The 27,564-nt window shown below is 33.5% G+C and overlaps 1 protein-coding gene across 9 annotated transcripts in view; it reads right to left on the reverse strand.

Moving 5' to 3' along the window:
- The window catches only part of LOC136032255 (paired box protein Pax-5-like), an 87,458-nt gene that overhangs the window by 20,611 nt on the left and 39,283 nt on the right, over window positions 1–27,564 (reverse strand). For 2 of the 9 annotated variants that reach the window (XM_065712499.1, XM_065712493.1), the window contains exons 1-3: window positions 23,990–24,257; window positions 23,238–23,415; window positions 15,442–15,639 (exon numbers count right to left, since the gene is read on the reverse strand). In XM_065712499.1, coding sequence (XP_065568571.1) covers window positions 15,442–15,639; window positions 23,238–23,415; window positions 23,990–24,101 — 488 coding nt within the window. In that variant the 5' untranslated portion in view covers window positions 24,102–24,257. Of the gene's footprint in view, window positions 1–15,441; window positions 15,640–23,045; window positions 23,212–23,237; window positions 23,416–23,989; window positions 24,260–27,564 lie in introns of those variants that run through there. The other 7 variants (XM_065712497.1, XM_065712500.1, XM_065712501.1 and 4 more) reach the window with 6 other exon arrangements.

Raw genomic sequence — 27,564 nt, forward strand, 5'->3', positions numbered from 1 at the left:
AACCCCGCCTGAAGATAGTCGTTCGATTCTCTTCAGCCAGTCCCAAGCCTGGAAAAGGAGGAGGGCTGGGCGTTGGCCTAGCAAGCTATCCCCATAAAACGAAGCCCGCAAAAGAAACGTCAACGACAAGCTTTGAATCTAAAGCTCCCGATCTGACGACAACTCACGCGAGCGCCCGGACAAGATTGTTGAATGAACACGCTCCGTAGAGCATGCGAACATGACAGAAGAATCCTCCAGACGAGCCTCATCCCAGAGTGGGAGGATATCTAAGTATCGACCCACTTGAGGAAAGATCGGGGGCTTCTCACTGACACCCTCTGTGCCTCTGGAAGAACTAAGCCCTAAGCTAAGGTGTTAATGAGGAAAATGAATCTCGTCATATGCACCGTAAAAGCTAATTTACCTGTCTTTTATTAGTTTATCTTACCAAATGATTTGTTACACTTTCAAGTTTATAACATTATAGAAAGCTAAAAATACCAGAATATTCTTATCTGGGGTGCTTAGTTTTAGCCGTCATAAAATATACAAGGAGTGTTAAATCAGAACAAGGCTAACTCAATGCCTTGTACATATTACCTGAGATCAGCCAACCAGAACGAACCCTGCTTCTAATCATGGAGGGCTTATGAAGGAACAATATATGAATTTATAATTAAAGTAGCTTACTGATAGCCAACCATGAGCCAGAAATGATGTGTTTGACTTTAAAATAAGAGTTAATTATGAGCCATTCAGACAGACAGCGAGATTGCCGAGTAAATCATCTCTCTAGGCAAGCTGGAACTGTCGGGGTTTGAAATCAGTACCACCTACTTCACAATGATCTTCCTTAACTAAATGCAAATGAGACTGAGATTAAAAAAAAGGCTTAGTTACAAGGGCATTTTTCATACTTCAAGATTCTTAATTTCAATAGTTACTTGATTATATACCACTTTTCTTAGCAATTTGATAATTACCAGATATTCGAGCAGGCCGCACAGAAGACAAGAATTTTCCGAGTTTGATAAGGAACGGTAACTGACCTTGTGATTGATGCCATAAAAAGTGAGGATTATCCTCAAAAGGGCTTGGAACTTGTACCATGTGGAAGGAGCATACGCGGGATTTTTTGGTGGGAGGAAGACAGTATTAACGAATTTGGGGAGGGGGAGGCAATAATAAAACGATAACTTTTTTTGATAATTTGAAAAGTAAGTACCTGGAATTTCCAGAAAATTAAGGATTCGACGGGGGGCAGGTTCCCATACCCACCTCCTACGTACGTCCGTGCTATGAGGTACATACCATGCTAAAGCATGAATCTCTTGAATACATGGACTTCAAGCCTGCTGAAGCCTCGACTTCAAAATAGAACTTTTTGATCTTGATGTTTGAATGGACACTATTGCCGATGACCAAAAAGTACACTTGCCTTATTCTTCTGAATTCGATCTTTCTAATGACCCAAAATACAATGGTCAAATTTTAGATATTACAATCCCTACATAAGCCATAATTCCACGCTTTCCTCTTAGTTCTACTAATATTTGTATTTTACACACCTGGTAACAAAAACGGCCATTTGAATAATTAGCTGGAGAAAGGTCCGTATGTGGAAATTGGATGGGAAATTTGTCAAACCAGCAAAAAGCATGAAAACCATATTCAGGGTCGGATTTAAAACTTTGGCGCTTCTAGGCCCAAGGCTTTTTGCCAGTCTGTTATTGCGACATTTTCAAGAAAATCCCGAAAATTTGGAGATAGCGGAAGCACTGAACAGAATGCAACTGATAAGACACAAGTAATGAAAGAGAGAGGTGATACCAAACTCTCAACTGTCATTCTTGGGAGACTTCTGATAGTTTATAAGCAGTTTTGCGGAATTCCTGTGGTGTTTTAAACTCACTTTTCTGTAAATAGGTAGCGCGGCGGTGGAATGAACCTGACACTGACAATAAATCAGTCCAGACGATAATTCTTTTGTTTAAAAAAAATCACTCAGTGACAATTTAATGCACCCCCCTGGCATTGTGCGCCCCTAGACCCGGGCCTAGTGGGTCTATTGGTAAATCCTGGCCTGATCGCACGAAAAAAAAAAATGGAAACCATCGTATAAAAAACAGTACGATTTTTCGAGGAAGCGAATAAGAAGTTCCTTGCCTATGCACATGTTCCAGAGTAAAAACGAAAGATAAATTTTTTTTATCCCCCTACCCTTTAGGAGAGAAAAAGTAACCCTGTAGAACTGATTAATCTGCCAAATATATTAAATAGGTAAATAGGGCACTTCACAGGAAATGTATCGAACGATAGCTATTTCTACGGGTTGCATGAATGCAAACAGTTTAAACCAGTTATTCTCATCTGATTCTGAGCCATTCCCCATCTAGGCATTTCTAAAATCCTGGTGCCCCCTTCGTGATATTTAAATCTTATTATTCAAAACTTTGCGCGTATTTTGCGCGTAAATTTTGCTGCTTTCATACAATGCATGGCGTCATTGCAATACAATCATATATCTATTTTGCTCTTTAATTGCAAAGGAATATTACGTCATTCACATGAATTTTTTTTTCAAAATTAGGGCTCTAGACTTAAATCAGCCGAAAGATGTGCTGCCTACAAATGACCCACCAAAATGTTGTCATGCCCCACTGGAGGGGGCCTGTGCTCCATGTTGGGAATCACAGATTTGAACTATTATGCCAGTGATCGTCATCTTTAACCTCAGTTTGTAACTGCAAACTCAGCATTCATGAATAATCATCGGATTCACGTCATTGTATTCATAATGAAAATTGATGTGTGTTGTAGCAACTCAGCCGAAAGCTACATCATCGACTGGGAGGGGAAAGAAAAGTAAAAAATATGTGAACACATGTCACTCTCATTGTGTGAAAATGAGTGTATGATGTTGCGAGACAAAAATAACCCCCTCTGTCACTGCTATCTTCAAAAAGTGATTTATCCTATTCAACTGCTTTAATGAAAAATGAGAGAATCAGCTTTCACTTCTGAAGCTTTAGCTCAGTGACGTGAATAAAACTTCTGCTTACAAGATTTACCTCAGACTGAATCGACATTTTTTTTTAACGCGCTTTATTTAATACCCCCTAGACTGGGGATGCTATGCTTTCAGAAATCAATAGTTACTTGTGTATTATCCAGAACACACTCAAGAAGTGAAGTTAGGTTAATCATAATGAAATATACCAAAAGATTACGAAAATATGATGCTGAGACAAATTTATGGAAACAACAACAAAGAATTATAGAAAGCAGGCCACCCAGAAGGCATTATGTTACATACTTAACTTACTCTAACCTTCTCTAAATATTTGATGTTTAATTAAAATAGCCTATACTAGCATCATAGTTTTTCTCATTGAGACAAAGCTAATTGTAACCGATTTCAGACAGTCAAACCGATTTTTCTGAGATAAACAGAACAAACTTCTTGAATGTGTTCTGGATAATACACAAGTACCAATAAATATTATAAGAACTAAGTACAATTTTTGCCTCTTCCGTTTTCTCCAAGTTTTATTCCAATGCAAAATGTGTGTGCTAGAGGGGTGTGTGCCAGAGGGACCAGCGCAAAAATATAGAAGCCTGATAATATACTAGTAAAATTAAAGCGTCTTTTGCGATCGTGAAGTTTTTCAATGCAATCTTAAGAAAACGACAAATTTCTTATTTCAAATTCACATTGACGAACTCAGGCCTTAGTGGTATCTGAAATAAAAGGTTACAGCGACTAATAAGCAAACAAAATGTAGTAAAATTTCGTTTGCCAAGGTTTCATCTAATGTTTTTTAGATTTAGTTGAAAATGTTCATTTCATTTTTGGCCAAGAAAATATTACAGTTCAATCAAAAGTACAAAGTAATATCTTCTATCAATAAAAACCTACCAAAAGCCGGTGGTGCCAACTTCTGGGGGACGGGGGCAATTATATTTTTAGTTTTCCAAAGATGGAAAAGGTAAACTATTTTTCAAAATCTAAAGGTCAGTTCTCCCCTCGCAATTGGTATCCGTAGTGAATAAAAAAGCTGGGAGACCTTATTCCAAAGCTGTATTGTTTATAATAAATGTTAAGGGTTTAAAAAAGTGACAGTGAAACTTTTTTACACGATTTAAGACTTAAGCACAATTTTTGCCTCTTTCGTCTTCTCCAAGTTTCATTCCAATACCGAGTCTGTGTACTAGAAGCCTATAAAAAAACTATTTAGATTAAAGCATTTTTCTCCATCCGAAAGCTTTGCAACGCAGTTTTAAGAAAACAACAAATTTGTTATTTCAAATTCATATTGACTCACTTCTGCCCTTAGTGGTATTTTCAGATTTCTATTAATTTTTTTAAGGTAACTTATTTATATTCAAATTTTTAGGATTTGATTATTTTATAAACCACAAAAAAGTGCTGAAGACGCATTAAGCTGTTGAATTATTCGTTTCATGTTTTTTGTACAATGAATACAACTAGTCAAATTTTTTTAGTCGCTAAATTTCAACCGACTTCCAGCTGTTTAGGCTTGAGAATGAAGTTATGATGTTCATAAAACCAATTTCTTTCTAGAAATTTTTCCAACCTCTTTGAGAAACATGGAGGCAGTTTCTTTATTGATTGGCCTCTCTGTCTTAATCTCAACCAATGAGAGTCGACTATAAGATTTCACTCTTGGTTCTGTAATGGGGAAACCATGTCCCAAGCAAGAGAATTATTGCACCCAGATTGTAACATATTTCACCAGTTTTGGCAATCAAAGACCCATTCCTCTCTTTGGATCACTAACTGTTTGGGAGAGGAATGGAATAAAACTCCTTGTTTTTGCCCCTCATGGCCTTTCGAAGCTTAATTGATCGAGGAAGAGATAGAACGCCTGTTTGTCAAGTAGGTGAAACTTCTACTTTGAATTCTTTGCTATCGATTGGTACTTATTGCCATTGGTGGAAAAGGTTATCCGCCTTTTCAAGCCTTTCCTAGAACTTTTCTTTAAATGTAATTCTTCGTTTGCTATTTAACTGCCTAAACTTAACTGTTTTGACAATCTATTCCCAAAACTGAATAAATAAAAAAGTTGCAATTCAGATCCACAGAGAAACAGAATTCTATCGATATACCTAGGTGTCTAGGGTATCTTGAACAGCCTCCTGATTAGGCATCCATCAATCCCTATCCCTCCCAGTAGTGGTTTTTAAAGCTTTTCTGCCAAACGAATTTTATTTTCAAGGAAAAAGTATTAATTTTTGTGCACTGAAGGACTAAATAAGGAATTCCTGGTCCAGGTTTTTAACCTGATATTGTTAATTATTGGTGAGATGGCACTTATGCAAATTTCATGTTCGTTCATCTTTTTGTTTATGTATTTATTGACCTATTGACCTTGGCATGTTTTTTGGACTATGATTGTTGGATTTTGATTTGGATGTTGGTTTGTTTTGGATTTATTTTCAATAACTTTTTATGCAACAAAACACAAATATTAGCCTCGGAACTCGGAACGATTTTTTGAAAGTTAGTAAGTGTAAATGTCGTTGTTTTCTTTGCCAAGATCATTTTGTCCCACGGACTTCTGTTAAAAGTAGCCTACATTGTATAATAAAAATTTTGCATGCAAGTTACGTGGTAATGTTAATTGTAGAACAACCAATGTAATTTACCTATTAGAATGTAATAAATGCTGCCTACAATATGTGGGGGAAACAACTAATAATATATATAAAAGATTTTCTGGACACAAGACAACAGTTAATAATGAAAAAACTAATAACTATCTAGTTCAACATTGTAGTAATGGTAAATGTTCCATATCAGATATAACTGTCACAATTTTAGAAAATTTAGAATTAGAAAATTTAAATAAAGAAGAGAAGAATAATAGACTACGTAAACAGGAGGATTTCTGGATCCATACTCTTGGTACAGCTTATCCTTTTGGGCTAAATGATCGTGTAGCAAAATATGGTGACATGTCTCATGTTGTTGTTAAATGTATTGATGGTTTTATGGACCATCCTTCTTTTACTTGTCCTACTAAATGTAAAAAACGATCGAGAGGACGTAAGAAAAATAATAGAAAAAATGAATTAGATGTACATATGCTTTCTATAGATCTATGCCAGCTACTTGAATCTAGGGGTATGATTTCTGTAATAAAGTGTCTAAATAATTTATCCAAGAGGAATTTAATCAAACTTTTCTGGATTGTTAAGAATAATACAGCTCTTGATTATAATTTTAAAGTAATATGTGATACAATTTGGATTCTAACTAAAACGAAATTTATTTCAAAAAAGAAAAAGTTCGATAAGATTAGTAATAAGGATAACAGATTATATTTACCTATTAATTTTACTTGTAAGCAGATTGAAGATATTAATTTACCAGAAATTTTAAATCAGCGGCATGTGAAACAGGCCCTTCCTAGTAATTTAAATTATAATGATAGTCCAGTTTTAACTTATAAATTTTCAAAAACTATTGGGCAAATTATTTTTAATTATAATTTAATACTAAAAAAACTAGATAGCGATATAAATTGGGAACCGGTTTGTAATTGTAAGCAACTTGGCCCATTTGTAAATCCTACTTACAAACATGTTATAACAGGGGACTTGTCAATAATAAAGCAAGATGATCTTCAAATTATAATGAATAAAGGGGCTAATTTCCGTCTTTCTCATCATCTGAAACCATCGAGTGTTCTTGATGGCTTGGAAAATGATTTTGATTTATTTATTGATAAGTGGTGTAAGAAAGAGAATAAAAATAAAGAGAGTTTTCAAAGTTGGAAGAATTTAATTATTAGTAGAGTAACACTAATAGTAACACTAAATCATTATTTTATAATGCGAAGATTAAACAAGCAATTGCTAATCTAAAGAATGAATTTGTAATTGTGCCAGTGGATAAAGCTAATAATAATTTTGCCATAATTTGTCAGAAGCTGTATTGTGATATCTTAAAAAGGGAGTTATGCACAACTAATGTTTATGAAAAGGTAAATATAGAGGATGAGAATTTAATTGAAAAGACTGAAGAAATACTTTTTAAAAATTTTAATATTAAAATAAATGACAATGATAAAAAGTTCCCTTTCCAATATTGGACTGTAAAATTTCATAAGAATCCCCCTAAACCACGGTTTATTGCTGGAGCAGCTAAATGTCCAACCCGCATTGCTGCTACTGACCTCTCTTTAATTTTAAAGGAAATTGTAAATATACTTAAAACCTATTGTTCTGGTATTAAAAAATTTTCGAATTTTAATCCATATTGGAGTGTTAATAATTCACTGCAGGTGATAGATTCTTTAACAATGGTTTCAGCTAAAAGAATTGAGTCTTTCGATTTTGCGACAATGTATACTAATTTATCACTTAATTTAGTGTTTGATAATTTAAAAACTGTTATAAAGAAATCTTTCCTCTTATCTAGTAAAAGGTTCTTAAAAATAGACAGTTATAATAAAAAAGCCATATGGACAAACTGCTTTAATACTACAGTTAACTTGAGATGTTACAGCTTGGATATGATTTTGGAGTTATTGGAATTTGTTTTATACAATACTTATATAAGATTTGGGGGTGATTTGTACAAGCAAATTATGGGAATTCCCATGGGGGGGGGGGGGAATGCCAGCCCATTTACAGCTGACTTGTTTTTAAGTCAACTAGAATATAAATATATGATGGATAAGAATAATCCAATTAATTTAAAACATGCTTTGTCAAATAATAAAAGATATTTAGATGATCTTTTGGTCTTAAATTGTAAGGATTTCATTGATATTTCTAAAAATATATATCCATCAGAGCTTATTCTTGAGCCTAGTCATGGCGCTGGTCATGAAGATCATTTCTTAGATTTAAATATTAATATTTGTGATAATAATAAATTAAGTATTAAAATGTATAATAAAACGGATGATTTTGATTTTGAAGTGATTAGTTTCCCATTCCCTGAAAGTAATATACACTCAAATATCACATATTCAGCGTTTTTCTCACAGTTACTTCGTTATGCAAGGATTTGTAGTAATTATATTGATTTTAAAAATAGATGTAAAATCTTAAGCCAAAAATTGATATCAAGAGGTTTTTCTGCAAATAAATTAACTTGGCAATTTAAAAAATTTAGTTTTCATTATAACGAACTTTTAAATAAATATCAAAAGAATTATCTAGAAATACTTAAAGAAATTTTTAACTAATTTCGGAGGTTCGAGAAATGTTGTCACAGCGCCATTTATTTTGAATTGTGTTTCTAATTGAGCGGATTTTTTTTAAAAATTAGCCACATGGTAATGATGAATTCTATAATTGTTTAGTTCATTCAGGTTTTTTGCAATGTGTTAATATTTGTGATTTGGTAAAATTTATAATATTTAGTTTACCTATTGTTGCTAAAGGGAGGGATATATTAACAAGATAAGCTTGTTTTGGTTTTACTTGGTTGTTTTACATTTGCTGTTTTTTTTTTCATAGGCATGTATTTTGGGGGTGATACCTGACGCGGGGATGCCATGGATATTCTGTGGTAGCCACAACACTGTGCTGGGTAGAGAATTTAGAGTGGCGAAACCCTATATAGGCCAGTGTATTCTCCTGATGAGCCCTTATGTTGGGTGTTGCCTCTGAATTATTTGTCTATATTATTTTTTCTATTGTTCGGTAAATGACGACTTATACTTATTGACGACATGACTGCCTGTCCATGGATTATTCTTTATGGTTGATTGTGTGTGGCTATGCTGTTTGACCTATGTGATTGTATGGATGAGTAGGGTTAAGGCCTCATTCAAGTGCTGGTCTATATTAATCACTAATTTAGGAAAACAGTCTTCCTTTTCTCCTTCTGTCTCTTTTTTTTTTTTTTTTTTTTTTTTTTTTTTTTTTTTTTTTTTTTTTTTTTGTGCTGTAGCATTGGTGATTTCTCTTTTCATGATATATATATATATATAAAAGTATGCTTGTATCTGATTGCCAAAAATGGCTGGTAGTTTACATTATTGTTTGACATGGTAATTTTACCAGCAAAGATTTAATATTGATTCTATGATTAAAATGAAAAATGCAAATACATTTCGATTTTGTTTAGATCCTATTTCCTTGATGTTGTTAGTGGTTCGAAATGACGAGAAAATATAGCCCCCCTTCATTTGATCCGAGTCGTACCGCTCCGACTATTTCTGCCACACACTGTATATGGATTTGCAGTCAATTAAAAGCCTTAATTATGAAGCTGGATTATCTTTTGATGTCTTTCTTTAATAAAACAAACTCTCAAAAGAAGTATTAGGTCTCATCTGATGCCGGGCACAGACGCCGGTGACCAGCCCCGGGGTCAGAGGCTGTATCTCTCCGTTAACCGCGAATTTCTTCATTTTTGAAATTTGACCCATAATTTTCCTTAAATTTGTCTTATTTTTACTTACATTAAAAATCAGAACCCAGCAACGTGCGGGCCCCTAAAAATAAACTGGTTTGAAACTGCCCATACCTATTCAATAGTTGCAAGAGTTCCAGAAACTATATACTATTTAACCCAAAACACCTATTTAACCCAAACCCCCTATTTAACCCAAAACTGCAAAAAGACCGTAATTTTTTTTGGTTTATATTCAATTTTATTGATCCACCTGTACAGTATGTACATAATACACATGTACAGTATGTACATGTACAGTATGTACACCTGTATAGTATGTACAGTATCTACTGTATGTGCATAAAGGTTTCTTCAAAAAATAAAACGCATATTCTTTGTCAGCCCTCTTTGACGCTAGTGTATACAGGAATACGAGGCTTGAATCAATTTCAAAGGTAACCTTTATTGAAAGCTGGGAAAAAGAAACAAATCGTCCATATGGGGACTGCAAACAAATTGAAATACATTTCTCGTTACACCTAACATGACTTTAATTATATTTCGTGACATAAAGTAATAAATGCTATTTAAACAAATAGACAAAGCACGAGGTTTTTATTTAAATTTATCTCTGTAATTCTTATGTCTTCTTGTGCCTCGTTAGAAAATTCGAACATTTATTTAGAAAAGCGAAACTTGTATGTGCTCAAATTCAAATCTAGTCAAAAAGAGTAAAAAATTGAGACAGGATTTTTTTAGGGGGTTTACAAAAAACTTTTAAAACGCATCACAAATTTGTTTATATGCATTTTGTTCCGTTTCTGAGATTGGGACATATATTTTGGGAGGATATTACCCCCTAACAGCCCCCTGGATACGGCTTTGTATGTATCATATATATTTATATATAAATAATAAATTAGTCAGCTCCAACCACTCCCGTCAAACATTTTATCTTTAATAATGGTTGACAACTTATGGTAGGACTGCGTCTAGACTCTTACTCTTTGAGACTTAGCATGCATAGTGGTGTTTATATAGTCACCATTGAACTCCTGCCGGGTTTTACTCGAGTCATTTCAATAGATCAAATCATTGGAAGTATAAGTGTCTCTTGTAATTTATTAAATAAAAAATAAAATAAAAAACTTTTTCAATTGGAAGTAAGGAGCGACATTAAAACTTAAAACGAACAGAAATTACTCCATATATGAAAGGGGCTGTTCCTTCCTAAACGTCCCGCTCTTTATGCTAAAGTTTGACCCTTTCTCACAACTCAATTTTTTTTAAACAATAAAAAACAGTAAAAATTTTTATTGTTAAACAGCTAAATATAACATTAGATAAGCCCTCTTTACTAAACCATTAAAAGATTGGTATTAAACTATCTTAATGTTAATATTTAACAAACATTTAACACTCACTCTTAACCTTTCCATATTTTACACGTTTTTATGGCGTTATTTTGCCAAAAAATACAACCATGTAAAATGACTACATTTCAAAACCTCTTACATGAGAAGAAAATTTGAAGATAGGTTTAAAGAATATGACTTGTGGTTGACCCTTTGATAATTTAAGGCTTGACGATCTTTCCATTTATAAAAATTTATATTACTTTAAGAATACCTTATAAAATACAGATAATGGGTTATGTTGTAAATTACCACAAGTAAAAAATCAAGGAAAAGTACCGAAGATTGCACCGTCAGGTTTAAAACAAGGGCCCCTAACTAATAATTTCAGAGGCAGTGCTTGGTCGTTGCCAAGTAAAGAGCCATGTGCCTGCAATGTGTTATTTTTCTATTTGTCTTTTTTTTACCAACTTCGTAGGGAAGGTAAAGCAGGGCAAGGGTGGATGTTCGGCTGTCTACAAATGCAGCCTCGGTGGGGGAGGGGGCTCAACTAATTTTTGTAGATACTATGATGTACTTATATTGTGGTAGTGGTGCCAGGGAAAGATTTCTAGAACCAACATTGTCACGGGTGTTGAAAAATCTTAGATTAGATACGCCTCTCAGAAAGGATGGTCGTATGAGTCCCCTTCAAAGGGGGATCATCCAACTAAAAAATGAGAATCAATTGGATTTTGTTGGCCTTTCTTAAGAGTTGAGAGTCACTGGAGGGCAACCAGCCCCTCTTCGCCACCCGTTTTTGCAATCTGATCCCCCCTCCTGTAATCTTCAAGACGCCTAATAAAAAAAAGATAGAAATGAATCCGAATATCTACGCTGAAAGTAAATATGATCTCTGTAATTTGAAACAAAACACTCAAGAAACAACTAAAAGGAAGAACTAACCAAATATAAGATGGAATAAGTTAAAAAAAAGGAAAAAGATTGATGTGACTGATTGATTTTGTTTCATGAGTGATTAATTCAATGGTGATTGATTTCCAGAATCGTTCTTTTGGATAAGTGACTCTGGACAGGGGAAGAAAAGTAGCTTTTAAGTTCCGCCTATGGAATGATTCTATGATCGATCGCCCATTCAACATAAGCACAACGAAGCATATGAAAAGATCGAAACGGTTTGAAAGTCATTCGAAATATCCTTGTTTGCAGAAAGAACAATTTGTTTATAGGCTTTTCTTATTTAAAGGTCCAATCGTCTCAATTTCGGTTGCAACATTTCGATAAAAGGTATATGTCGCTATAGAAAAATTAGTGATACCTAACGCTTTGATAACCATAACCAGGCACGCATGAAAGCTGGAGACTGGGAACCGTACTTCTGCCAAAACATCAATATTTTTCGCACAACTCATCACATGATGTTTGTGATTTACCTGTATTTGTAGATTTTTCAAATACAATCTTTTGTTAGACAATTCGCCACATGCTCAAAATTTATGAATTAATATGTTTCCCTTAAGTTCTACCGTGACAGCAAGGACACAACCAGGACTGGAGCCCTCTTAAAATTTCAAATTTTTGCTAAATGTCTGTAAAAAGTGCCTTCCATTGCGAAATCATTTAAGTCGCTATAAACCCTTCTAAATCATTCAAATTATTCTAAACCATTTGGGAATCTTTAATATGTTTCCCAAAAAACTGAACCGTGACAGTAGGCAAGTGCCCATGAATGGAGCCCAGACCCCTGTCTCCCCTTTAAACTTCTTCAAAAAGTGATTTCCACCATTGACCCTCCCCCACACACATACACACACACAGAAACACACAAAAAAGCATGCCTACAAGACACTACAAAATGAAAAAGTGGTGTTTCTATAATACTTTTGTCTTAAAATTTTCCAATTTTTAGTGACAATACTTGGCTAGAAATTTTTTTTCAGTCAGCTTCCAAGTTAAACGCGAACGTTCATTTTTGTAACTGGCATATGACACCGCGGATCTGACAATTAAAAGTGCGACACATGCCATTTTTGTAACTTTTCAGGAGAGCCAAAGAACGGAAAAATTTTTTCAGCAGTGATGGCTCTGAAGGATGAGGCTAATGGGGATAAAAGAATAGATGGGGATATCTTAAACCATTTTCTACGTTCTTTTCAGTGGTATAAATTAAATCCAAGTATTCCGAGTGAATTCAAAATTATATTATTTTATGGCATGTGCCTCGTTTTGACAAAAAAGGAGACAAATACCAGGTCTCCATGTTATAGCTCCATAAGATAATCATCTTCAGTCATTCTCAATTGCAACAAGACCTGATAAAAAGAAGTAGGCCACTTAGGTCTTATTTCTCTTTTCATCTTCGTAACGGTGCAAGATATGACAGTTCTGACTGCACTATTCGATTCCTTGTGCTTAATTTACCCATGAAACATACATAATTCATTTTTGACCAAAATGGCATATATCGCACTTTTAATTATCACAGCCGAACGTATGTGGCCATAGCTTGGCCTGCCTATATTAGACTGACTGCAAATTGCAAACCATCTATATTACCCAGCACAAATTTGGAGGAGCAACGTATTGAAGTAATTTCGGTGTAATTTCAGAGTAGTTTAGTAATTTATAATAAATAGTTTAGTAATAGTTTATAGTTTAGTAATAGTTAAATAGTTTAGTAATTTCAGAATATATTAGACTGGACTGCAAATTACAGACCATCTATATTACCTTATACAAATTTGGATGAACAACGTATTGAAGTAATTTCAGTGTAATTTCAGAATAGTGAAACTCAATCCAAAACTCAAATCAATTAACGTAAACTTTTTCCTTTTCCATCAAGTCTCATATTAGTCCCCAGGGAAAAGGCTGAACAGATTTCCTATTGATGTCCCTTGTCCGAATAGTCCCAGAGGGCGAATCGCTACACGAACAACATATGGGGACAAGACCCCAATCGGATGATTGCATTTGAGCTTGAAAATGTCAGCGAGGTGATTTAATAAATGTCTATAGATTGAACTTTCAAACTAATAAAGAAACATAATAACATAGAATATGGGGGGGGGGAGAAACCAAAGATTTGGCTAGCATTTTGGAATGATGGCTGTCATACTAAAAACTTGTGTGTAGCTTATCTGTGAAGCTTTCGGTATCTTTATTTATTACTTAGAAGCAATTTTGATCAATTCATACAATCAAATATGGATTACGGATATGATTACTTTATCTATTTTTGAGTTGAACAATAGAAAACATTTTCAATTTTTTCGTTTTTTCCCTTCAATTGCATGCGTAATTGAATTCATGTCTCAAAGCTTAGTGTAAACGAATAAATTAAAAGATTCTCATTAATCATAAATACGATGTAGGATAAAATTTAGATGTAAGCTAAAATTTAATCCTTTAGTCTTTCTAGTTTCTCACTCACTTCAGTTTTTTTTTTTTTTTTTTTTTTTTCTTAGCTTGGCCAGCGAGTCATATCACCAGAATTTTAACTTCCCTCTAGTAGAAAATATTTTCAATTTTCTATTGAAGTATAGAGCAGAAAAGAATATAAAATATACTTTATTAAAATAAATTTTCTATTAAAGTAAGAGCAGGAAAGTAACATATTTTCAAGATCAAAATGCATAGAGTAGTGTTAAACAGGGAAAGCAAATCAATTCATTATTACCATCAAGTAAATAAATAAGCATAATGAAAATAAAAAAAACACAGAACATGCACAAAAAAGAGGCTAACAGAATTAAAGTGATAGCAATTGGAGTTTATTTCTGCAACAGAAAGTTCGGGTCATGCATGATCTAGTTAAAAACAAATAACTGTTCACAAATCTTATTGTTCTGGGTCGTAAAATGTGTTGTTACGTCTGTGTTTGTTTGCATATACGATAAAGATGGGACTTGGTTTTACCACTTGATTCCTAATTATTAGACTAATATAAAAGAATTTCCTTTCATTTCATCTCTTCTATTCTACCTACTCTACTTATTCTGCTATTCTGCTTGTTCTATTCTACTTTTATATACTAGTAGTAAACTAATATACTAGCAAGGGTGGATACAGAATTAATGTTTGAGGGGGGTACAAATAAAAATTTGACTCTCTCATCAAAATTTCGTCCCTCTAACTTTGTAATTAGTACAATTGTTCACCTTCTGGGAGGCATGTGGTCCTAAGCCACCACCTGGACCGCCCCTGTATACTAGTAGAGCAGTCTACTATTACTTATACTATTATACAACATATTTTATTCTGCTTATTCTATTTATTGTTATTTGTCGTAATTCTTCATTAGTAGCATACTCTCGCAAAGTTAATTTTAGTACCCTGACTAATTTTATGTTTTGATTTGTAATGAATTAATGTACTATAAGGCTACTAAACATGTTGGATTTTCAGAACAATAAAATAGCGATTCAAAATTCTAGAAGTCTTAGTCAGAACCATAAACGGACCTCGTTAGACTTGTCAAGTTCTAGCTATTTTTCAAGTAATATATAATATTTTATATATTTTTATTATTATTTTATATAATTTATTATATATTATATATTATTTAATATTTATTATTTAGTATTTTTTATAGTTTATATTTTTTATGTTCAGTTGTGTGGTGTGTGTTTGTTTCTGTGTTTGTGCTGTTGCATTAGTGATTTCTTTTTTCGTTATAACCTAAACCTGAAATTTGAGAAAAAATAGTAATATTCAGGTACTTACCTATTGATTGAACTGACACTTGGGACGTTTTCTTGATTACAAATCCCTTCTGCTAGCAATCTGTCTCTGATTTCCCATGCAAACATAGTAGGATTTTCACGTTTATATGAAGCGATAGAATCAACTACAGGCTGGGTGGCAACCTTGGGTTTGCTGCCACCAATAACGCCAGCTTTGAAACTACCTGTTTCGTAATACCTGAAAATGATCTTGTTTGTTACCAATTTTGGTAGATATTGTAAAGAATGATTTTTTGGCAATTATTTCCTGTTATAAAGAATACTAAGTTTCAGTTACATAATTTTGTCAAAATCCTATGGAGGGGGGGGCCAAATCAAGTCAAAATGACAGTTAAAAACTGAATGAGCCGTATAGTAACAAAAAAAGTAAAGATGTACAAAAGAAAACTGACCCATTTTGGTGGATGCTTAAATTATGCAGGTTTATCTTAATTTTGATAATATGTTTCGAGAAACTAAATTTCAGCTTAGGGAATAAGCTGGAGTGTGAAGGGGGGACCAAGGTCTGGGAGGGGTATTTGCCTCCTCTGCCCTATAGCAAATTGTGCCCCTGCTAAGTTTTTGAGATTGGGAAATTTTAAATTTTGTTTACAGTAAAAAGTTCTCAATTGTGCAATCATTATTTTTGTTTTTTTAATAGTTAATATGCTTAAGAGCAAATATTAAAAAAAAATCACATTTTGACGATGAAACAAATTTCTCTTTAAGTGTTGTTATGGAAAGCGAAGTTTACTTCGGGCTGATTTTTATATGCCAGGGCCATTGGGAGCCATTGTTGATAGTTTAATGGAAATTAATATATATATTTTTTTTTGGTCTATCGTCAGTAGAATAAAGCAGCTGAGGAGAAACTTGTACATAGAATAAAAATTATGTTTATTTTTAAGATGTCTATAATATATAATAGGAAATCTATCCAGCAGCTTATTTGATGGAAGATTAAACGGATACTTACTGACACCTTGTGTGCCTCTGAAGGAACTAAGGTGTAAGTTTTTTATGTTTAATGCTTAGAATATAATCCTTTTTTTGGTTTTACAACTAAAGAATTAATGCTATAAGAAAAGATTATACAGAAAGGATACTTAATTGTGTAAGAGAATAATTCTAGTTAATTGTAAGTTATTTTCTTTTTTTCTTTTGTCCATGGCCCTGCGGGCTTTTCGTGTCTTAAAATTTATGCGTAATTTTTGTCAGGAAGTTAACTTCTTATTTCTTCCAGCATTGCTTAGCTAAAATATTCCCGAAGGTAGCTGGAAAAAAAATTCCCGAGATGCACCATTAAGTCTCAATTATTCCTTTATAACAAGATATATGTATCAGGAAATGGGGAAATAACAGGCCACGTGTCATCTTTAGTTATTTCTTTCGGAGAAATGATAGATTAACCACGAGAAGGCATAAAACTGTCATTTAGAATTTTCCCCGTACTTTGACTTGCAATTTATTTTATGTCATACAAACTTGGATGCGAATATTATTTTCATCTCCTCATTTTTTTCGGATTTATTTCTAGCCATAGATCTACACAGCGCTAAAACTATACAGAATGATCAGGGTCCGAACTTAAGACACAGAATCAGTTTTGGTTTCCGCTGAAGCAAAAAGTATTGAAATCTTGTTTTTTTTTTTTTTTTGTAAAATAGGATTATGGTATTCAGTCCCTAGACAAGGCTATTGACCAATTAAAAGTCCCGCTGGTAGGGATGAGAGCTATAAAGTAAATAAGAATAACTTTCAAATTGCCTGGAAAGCAAAGAAAAGAAAGCTTTCAGACAGTCTGTATCATTTTCAAACGATTCTTGAATTATTAATGTTTGTGTATATACTTCTAAAGATTACTTCACACATTGACCTTTAAAGTGGACACAAATATACTACTGAAAAATGTGAAAATTCTAGTTATTTTCGTAATTTTTATAACCCTACACTATGCACAAATTTGAGCATAAATTTGGTAATCAATTTCATTTCATTATTTCGTAATTTCATCATTTCATTCAATAATTAATTAATTATTTTACAATTAATGAAAGGTCAATAATTTCATTTAATTACGAATCTTATTAATTTCAATTTATGGGTGGCTAACGCTTGTTATCAGACATACTAATATTACTAAACACTAAACAAAGACATATATCCAGGATTTTGGTTTGAATGGGGGCTGGAATAATTTGAAAAAAGCATCAAAATCGGACTGACTATATAGAGATTATATAAAAACATTATAGGAAAAGTCATAAAAAAGACAAGACACACTAATACGCAATAATACGCAGCTGTACCCTAATTCACAGTAAGAGTACAGTTCTTGGATGAATCTAACTTAAAAAAAAGCAAAAAAAGTTCATAATTAATTTTGGCTATAGAAAAAATATTATGAAAGAAAAAATATATAATGAGCTTGAATCCTTATAAATATTAAGAATTATAGCAACAGCATACTTTAAATGTGACTATATTATTATATATTTTATTTAGGCCATCCATTTGTACAGGCGAATTTTAAACTTAACTCTTGAATATTCTTTGTGTGTACTCACAATAGCTAACTCGTTAAAAAAAAGCTGCCAAGTTTACATCAATACAGTAAAAATATCTTATTTCTATTATTATCATTTGTATTTCTTTTATTTCATTCTCTATTATTTTTATTTATTTACTCTATTTATCATTTATCATAACTTTATTTTATTTAGATATGTGCTATTATTAATTCTATTGATCTATTATGCCTTTTTATTCTTATTATATTCTTTTCTGTGTTATTTTCTGTTCTGTTTCCCATTTTATTTCTATACTTTATTTTTGTTCTCCTGTTTTACTTATATTATTATTTTTATTTAAAAAAAAAACAAACAAAAAAAATAGACAGCATTAAAGGCTGCGTGCAAGTATTGGAAAAGACCAAGTTTTTAAGCAAATGGGATCAGTTTTGAGCCACTGAATTTACAATGCCCCTTCCCCACTTACTTTTTGTGAAAAAGCGCTCTTCAGTGAAAAGTGGAAACAGACATGGTAGTTAATGAATTTTATCAGTAGTCCAATTATCGGGCTCAGTAAGAAGCTTCGACCCTTTTTAGCACTGTTTCCGTTTTCATTTTTCATTTTTCATTTTCAAATTCAAATTTTCAAATTTGAATTTCAAAATTTTTCATTTTCAAAATTTCAAAATTCAAATTTTCAAATTCATTTTTATACACTACAAAACTTACGATTTGTTTGATTATGAGGGGCCAGTAGCTTAAGATCTAGTGAAAGTTAATTATTTCTTCCTAAAAATGCATAGAGTAAAAAATACTGATGATCACTGACCCTAACTGGGAAGGGTTGACTTGACCAGCCTCTTTTCTTAAGAAGAAAAACTTGATTTTACTCTCATTAAATATCAAAAGGCATAAAATTGCACTGCAAAATGTAAAAATTGGTGAGGACCAGGCACATAAATAATTTTTTTCGGGGGATGGCTAATAATTTTTTTAGGGGGGAGTGTAATAATGAAAAATATTTGGTAACTTGAATAAGGAGTACCCTTAAATTTATGAAAGTTTAGGATTCGGGGGTGGGGGGAGCTCTGAGGCCCCCATCCTGGGTATGTTCCTGCTGAGGATGGTGAAGAAGATGAAGAAGCTAAATTCAAGCTAATCTCGTATTGGTACGTATCTGGTATAGGGTCAATTGTTCTTTTGGATATATTGACACTTTTTTGGAAAACTTAATATAGTTGTATATAAGATCTATTTATTACTACATATATTTAATATATCTTATATATACTAATCGGCGGATCCAGGGGAGCCGGAGAAGCTGGCACCCCCAAGATTTTTTCTGGGACCCTCTTTCCCTGTTTTTTTTTCATTCTTTTTTAGAATAAATTTGTCAATTTGGCTGATTATTGGCACCTTATTTACATTGCCCCCCTCCCCAAGATTTTCCTCCTTGGCGGCCTTGTCACATCGGCCCCCAAAGATTTTGCTCTAGATCCGCCCCTGTGTATACTCATTATATTTGACACTTATTTGAAAAACACAGCTGAGGAAGATAGTTCCAGTGCAATTAATCTAACTAAAAGAATGATCTATTCGGAGTTCTTTGATATTCAAAAGTTGCAATTTGGCTATAGGTACATTTTCCAAGTTATTTTCCTCATTCCTTCAAGCCATACGACAGCTATGCATGGCTCAAGGCTCTGGAGTCGGAGTTGGTACCCACTTGTGGTTAAAGGATTTAGAGTCGGCTAGGCTTAAGTTTTTGAGTTGGAGCTAGGAGTACGAATAAGATATAAGACTACGGGATCTACAGGAGTTGAACATCAGGATTATAACTAAGGGGTCAGAATTGATGGAAAATAAAGAACAGATTGAATAACTTTCAAACTGTATTTGATGCTTCGGAGTTGTCATTTCCAGAGGTCCCTCGTCAAATTTTTCTTATTTTCATTTTAAGAGTGCTAAAAAGCCTTATTAAAAAGCAAGAGTCTAAAAGCAAAACCTTGGCATATAAAATTGTTGGAATCAAAGCTTTACCCTAAAAATTAGAGCATTCAGTGTTCTTAAAGCGCCAAGTACGTCAAAACAAATCCCCCCCTCTGGAACCATCTTAAGCTATTTCATACCTGAAAAATCTAAAAATATTTTTTCTTTCTGTTGTTTCAAAAGGAATAAGTTATTAATAAAGTATTACATATTTGTAATTTAGCCACGTTGTACCGTGAAAACAAAAAAGGCGAAATAAGTGAAAATTAATCATTGTCAATCAAAATCAAAGTCAAGATTAATGACAAACTTGCCAAAATTAGTCATAGTGACAACGCTTTTCGTCCATAAGAAAATCAAATATTAACAATCTATTAATTCCTAAAGACAAATATACCTTCAAACTGCAGCTACGCCTTCTTATGTTGTTTGGTCCTTTTTTTCTTTTTTTTTGTTATTTATCACCTGCTATTACTAAAAACTGCATAAACGCATGTAGAGCTCTTTTATATTAGAAATTGGATTTCCAATTTTTTCTAGTTTGTTAAGATATGTAGCATGGTTGTGAAAGTTTCCACAATTCTAACAGCCAAATTTCGGGTTCACCGTCCCCGGTATTTAAGGATTTAGAAGTAAGAGTCTAAGGCCCAAGACCCTAGGTGTCAAAATGGGATTCAGACTTTTTTAGTTTGCCTCCACCACAGTGCTGGGCCATGCCCACCCCTTGGATTGCTTCTTGACCCTTACCTGGTTGTCACTAGAAATAAGGTTTACTAGTAATAATATTTGAATCACAGTCAGATATTGATGCTATTCAAAATAAGTGGAAAGGAGAAGTATTTGTGAAGATAATCAACCAATCTTGTGTTGAAATACCATTAGGTAAGATCATAAAATACACAAAGTAGTAGCAGGCGAAACATGAATGACTCTATTTGAGACAAAAAGAATTTAGGGTTGCTGTTCTCAGTGTGTGGTCGAAAGTTTTACCATTAATGACAGACCTGAATAGTCTAAATGTCGACATGTTCTCTAATAAGAGGACGCAAAAGTCTGTTTAACAACTGTGGTATTAAGCGGTCTGCCTCAAGATTAAGGCTCTTTTTAGGCAAAGAAAAACCCGTCACTTTGATTAGTGGTTTTAAGGTCTATAGTTCATAAAAGGCTTAAGATTTATTTTGATGACTAATTTTTAGTATTGCAATTATTTATAGACCAAAAAAACAGAACCACTGATGGATAAATCCAGTGGCGGTTCTGGTCTCTCTTGCGCCCAGGGTTAAAATCTTAATTAGTGCCCCCCTGGTCCCCCACAGAATTTTCAGGCCAAAATTTAACAAAATTATCATTTATCATTAAAATTATTTTCAATATTAATTTAGTTTGTATTAATAATAGTTTATGTTTTGATTTTTTTAGTTTATGGTTTAAATTATTTAATTATCGTTAATTTAAATATGCTTAGTATTATTCTTAGTTTTAACGTATTAATATTTTATAAGTTAATCTATAGTTTATTAATTATTGTCATTTATTAAATGCCCTCTCTGTATTATTTCGATTAGGATAAAATTCCAAAATAATTATAACCATTAGATTATTTATTTTAAATTTTTTGCCCTAGAATTCCTGCGCCCGGGGCAAATCCATCCTGTCATTCCCCTAAAACCACCTCTGGATAAATCCTTCTATACATCTAATTGTTAAACAATAATACAAAGTAAAAAGGACAACTTAATAGTAATAATAAAGTATATACAAAACTACAGTTAATAAGGTTAGGATAAAGGAGAAAGATCCTCCTGGGCCATAACTGACGCATAGGACGTCAAGTCGACGTTTCAATCGCTGTGTCTTTTTTATAGGGACAAGTAATAAGCCTGTCTACCAACCTTACAGCAGCAGGGATCTATCCCTCGGCCCCCTTTTGTCAAGCAGGGTACCAATCCCCTGTGCTACGACAGGGTAATTGATAAGATTACTTGCTTTAAAATTTTTAGCTCATAACAGATAAGAATTTGCTTTTAGAAATAGTGTAATCAATTTAATTATGATAGATACTCTAGTTTATTCTATATTTAAGGGTGAAAAATTATTGTGAAAAATTTTCCTTCTTAGTTACACAACTTTGATATGAAAAGCGTTCCGGCAGTAGTAATTCAAAAGGCGTTAGGTGACATTTTGATTAAACACAACTGATCATGCTTAATCAATTTCGTGTTCCAAACCATCGTTCGGTATTTCCGAAATGTGTTACATCTGCATTTCTCAATTGCAAAATCAATCAGAAACTTTAAATATTTATATGTGACAGAAATTTTAAATATTTTTAGAATGTTTATTCTATAGTTAAGGGTGAAAAATTATTATGAAGCACTTTCCTTCTTAGTTACACAACTTTGATATGAAAAAAAGCGTTCCGGCAGTAGTAATTCAAAAGGCGTTAGGTGACATTTTGATTAAACACAACTGATCATGCTTAATCAATTTCGTGTTCCAAACCATCGTTCGGCATTTCCGAAATGTGTTACATCTGCATTTCTCAATTGCAAAATCAATCAGAAACTTTAAATATTTATATGTGACAGAAATTTTAAATATTTTTAGAATATTTATTCTATATTTAAGGGTTAAAAATTATTATGAAGCACTTTTCCTCTTAGATACACAACTTTGATATGGAAAAAAATGTTCTGGCAGTAGTAGTTCAAAAGGTGTTACGTGACATTTTCATTAAACACAACTGATGACGCTTAATCGATTTCGTGTTCCAATCATCGTTCGGTATTTCCGAAATGTGTTTCGTCTGCATTTATCAATTGCAAAATCAATCAGAAACTTTCTAACTGGCATTTTATTCTTATTCAAATAAATTGCTATTGCTAATATACCAGACAGTATAATAAAAATGAACAAGCGAAAAAAAAATCATTTTTTCGCTTCTGTCAATTTCGTCTACATTTTTTGGTTTGTAACTTAGCGCCGCCTTGAATCGCCGCTGCCGATTTGTCGCACATACCCATCACCAAACCAGCACAAGCGTCCGACGGCAAAAGCGATAGATTTTTATCAAAAGTAGTAAAAGAGAGTAAGGGAAAAAAAGTACCTTCCAAGGATTTTTGAAATGCATCCGTGAGAAACCCGTAGTAGCCGGGCAATATCACAAGGTCTTGTGCCCTGGCAAGCAAGCTCGACAATTTGCCGTCGGACACTGTCAGGTAACGGACGTCCGTTGACGTAGAGACCGCCATGCTGGTTGATCCCGTCACGGCCTAACAAAAGAAGAAACTTGAATTACCTTGATAAAATCTTTGAGACGCAGCCGTGTGAAACACGAAGCTGACGACTAATGTCGCAAGGACGGACTCCGTTATGGGCCAATTCAACAATGCGCTGTCGGACTAAATCTGGCAACGGTCGGCCATTAACGAATACACCACCCAGTTGGTTCACACCACCATGGCCTGCAAAGGAGCCTACTTATAATTGAAATGACCCCGTCTCATATCCAATAGTATATTAACAAATTTAAAAGGATTTATTAAAACATAATAAAACAGATTCGAGTGTTTTTATATCATATCATAGAGTATTATTTTATTGAAACATATAAAGCACAAAAAAAATGCTTCGTTAAAATTGCAAGGAATTTCTTTTACCTTGATTTTTATACCGATTGACAGAATGCCTTTTCCAATAAACTACCCATTAAAAAATTAACTTGAATAGCTCAGTAAGAGTTTACAAATATTTAGCAATTTGAATCTACCATGCAATACCGCACAAATGAACCATAAACTGTAAAAGAGAATTTGCCCTGGAATTCAAATTATATATGAGAAACCCTAATAAATGGTGGAGTTAGACACCCAGAACTTGTGATATTTTTTTTTTACAATTTAAACCATCCACTGAATAACAATAGTTTATTTGTCCTGTATATCTTGAATGCCTCTTTAGACATTCTTTATGCAGTAGGTAGTTCCAATATCAAAACTATTTTAATGTATAGCTCAGAACTTTAATACTTAATTAGTTGTAGAAACTCACTTTTGCAAGTATAATATTCCATCATATTTTGATTATATCTATAGGCCGCGGCGGTCAAGTCCATTCCAGGGTGACGTAAAGCTGTAAAGATCCCAAAATTAGTAGGATCCATGTTTGGTATCGGAATATATAACACAACACTGTTTGCTGTTCACTGTTCCAAAGCCTAATTACGGAGATTTCACGGAAGTATTCACACCACTGGAGCAAGACCTAGATTGAGACCCAGACCTTATTAGCAAGACACAGATTAGCTTCGCTTCGACGGCCGGAAAAGCGCACATTTAATTCTTGGGACTCCATTCTCCAGCAAGAAGATAGGGAGATGAACAGCCTATCACAGAAGAGCTGCTTTGCTGTGATTGGTTATTTGGAGAGTTCAAGCCGGAGGGTGGACTGTCTTACTTTAGAGAGATTGAGATGCATAGCACGCGCAGGGAAACAGAAAAATTAAAACATCAAAAATTGGAGAGATAATTGATTATTAAAATTTTACGCAGTAAGACAAAGTAATTACAGAGGTGTTTTATTAAGTTGCAACATCTCATTTTGATTCTTGAAAGATCTAACAAATCCGTTTCTTTTGAGTAGTGTTTCAGACAGAGATGAAAATACTCCATCTCTATGACTGTTGGGAGGGGATATGGAGCACAATTGGATTTTAAAAACCAGATAAAGCAAAGTATGGCATTTAATTCCAGGAGTGTTATGTCTATAGTACTGAATAACGCACTGTTGCCATCAAATGCCACTTTTAACAAAATAGCTAAATATTAGTTGTTACACAAAATCCAAACCTACTACTTCATAGGTACTGGTTTATATAAGAGCCGCACTCCGGGGCATTCATATTGAAATAACAACATGCTAAATACATCATCGCCATATTTTAGGGAAAGACAAACAAAACCAAGGTAAAATAAACAGTAGATGATCAAGCATGTAAGTAGAGAGCGGCTTCAGGCTCGTACCTCCCCCTCCAAAGCCTCAAATATTCCTGATAATTTATAATCAATTGGTCTCATTTCGGTACTTCTTTAGTTGTACACCCTCAAAAAAATCTCTTGTATGTGCCTATAGATAATGCTTCTACGATTTATTGAATATGGTGTTTATAGTCCGGTGGAAGACAGAAAAAAAAATATTACACAAACATGAATAAGAAAGTGCAACTGAAGGCATCTCTTTTGTTTTTCTTTGTTGTTTTTCTCTTTTTTGTTTGTTTTTTGTTGTTTTCTCTCTGTTTTGTTTTCTCTTTCATTGTTTTTCTCTGAAGAGAAACGTTTTCAAAAGCCCTTGGGTTTCTCCTTAATCCGTTAAATTACAAGACGAAGGGGCACTACAGGACTCTATATAAGGTTCTTTTGGTCTATGCCAACCCCCTACCCCTGCCTGACATGACGAGTATTTTGATTTTGATTTTTTTTTTTAGCTTTTTTTAAGGTTTTAAGCCCTCTATGGGGGTCCTCTGCATTAGGGATCTACACAAATACAGAATTCGGCATTTCCTCCAAAGCAAAATGCTGATGAGGTTCCTGCTTCTTTTTTTACAAGAGGCTATGATGCCGTACCATTGGTCGAAAGAAATAAGAAAGAAATTAGAAAAGAAAATTTAAAATCCCTGAGCGTTTTTCTAGCAAAAAGAAGAGATCTGGTCACAGCAAGCTGTCGATCTCCTGCCACTTTTTGCCACGAAACAAGAGCTTCGGCCAGAATAGGGGTTGGCTACAATTAAGCAAAACCTCCGAGATATCCGATCGTTTTAGAATTCCTTGATGAATTTTTAAGAAAATTCCAATATACTCTTTGGTGAATCACTCTAAAGATGCGGGAGCATTATTGCTTCTTGAGGGGGGGAGGACAATCACTGACAAAAAAAAAGAATTATGGCAATTTTCCACACTATATTTTCAAAAATACTTTATTTTTGGTGCTCCTATGAAAAAAAAAATTGGAAAGCAATTAATAGCAGATTCAGAGGTTATACTGCGGTGTAGCCCCAATTGTCTCCAAACATTTGTATAGTCTACAAAAATAAAGGTTAATATAGACTGTTTGTACAGTATGCGGATACAATAGAATAGAATATGATTTATTGGCTAAAATAGCACACAAGCTAGCATAAGCACGTCAGAACAATTACAATTACAATGATAAAATAAGTGTTACGGGATAAACATAGTTACAAAGTTAAATCAATTATTAAAATGCGAAACAAAATAGGGAACGAAAGAGTTTTTGTACCTCATTGTCAACATTTGGGGACACAAGTCAAGTTGAGTAGTTGGAGCTGTACGAGCATTAAGTCTTGTATTGGGAAGGATTGGGGGATTTTCTTTGAAGGGGGGAAGAAGACGTCGATAATAGTCAGAACTAAGGCACTTGTGCCCAAAGTTCATGGTAAGGAAGTGACGTCGTGATTCCAATGTAGTGAGTTTAAATCTAGCCAAACCTTCATCGTAAGTAGTATAAGACATCCCAAGTATAATTCTTATAGCTCTTTTTTGAATGCTTTCAATTTTAGAACATTGGGATTTGGTCAACCCAGGGTTAAATTTTTTTACTGGTTGATACCCTAGCCTCATCTAGATACAGAAAAAAAATTGTAAATGAAAAATAAATAATAATTGGAAAAATAGAATAAAAAAAAGAAGTGAAATGTTCAGAGTAGCAACTGAAGTCCTCCTAATAAGAAACATGGACTATAAATGAATCTTAAATGAAAACAAATACACAGAATTATTAAGGCATTAGTGGATTTTAGTGATAAAACTATCCATTACGAATGGTAAAACCTGATCGCTAGCATCCCCTGATATAGGATTTCGGAACGGCTTGAATTTCAGTATTAACAAAATCTCATTTTGAATACGTCTTTAGCATCTCATTTGGAGAATTAGTCTCTACAAAATAAGTTTATCAAAGGAATATTTTTAAACTTTTTTTTTTTTTTTTTTTTTTTTTTTTGGCGCGTTCAAGCCGTCGTTGACCAGTGCTAAAAAAGATTCTGTTGACCTGTTTGCGATGTATTTGTCGTTTGTCTAGAGCAAAAGCCAAATATCTTGGATATACATCAGTGCTGCTTGAACTAGTTGCGTAGTTTTTGCACTATATAACTTGACAAGTCTTGACTGTTTATTAACTTATTGAAAGAAATGATGAAAGAAAAGCAGCATCATTATTTGAAGCCATCTAGACACATTGCTTTAGGCTTTTCTAACTATTACTTACATTTGTCATCCTCTCCTACACATCTCTTCCAGCATATAGGCCAATTTAAAATAAAAATCGCTGGATTCATAGAAATATTAAAGTCAAAAACAATTGTATGTACAAACTAAACAATTCGTGGTAACGAAACATAGGTGAGGGGTGACTCGGGCTAATAGTCATCAAAACTCTAAATCATGAAATTTTGATGATTAAATATATATCGAAGGAATTGGGTTTTTATGCTGATATCAAACGTATAACAGCAAATGCTGTAATATTTGTTTCTAAAGTAACAAAGAAACTAACAAAAAAATACCGGTTTGTTCTTGAGTTTTACTCAGCGTAAACTTAAGTGAGTGGAA

Source organism: Artemia franciscana, chromosome 10 (genome assembly GCF_032884065.1).
Source record: "Artemia franciscana chromosome 10, ASM3288406v1, whole genome shotgun sequence".
NCBI lineage: Eukaryota > Metazoa > Arthropoda > Branchiopoda > Anostraca > Artemiidae > Artemia > Artemia franciscana.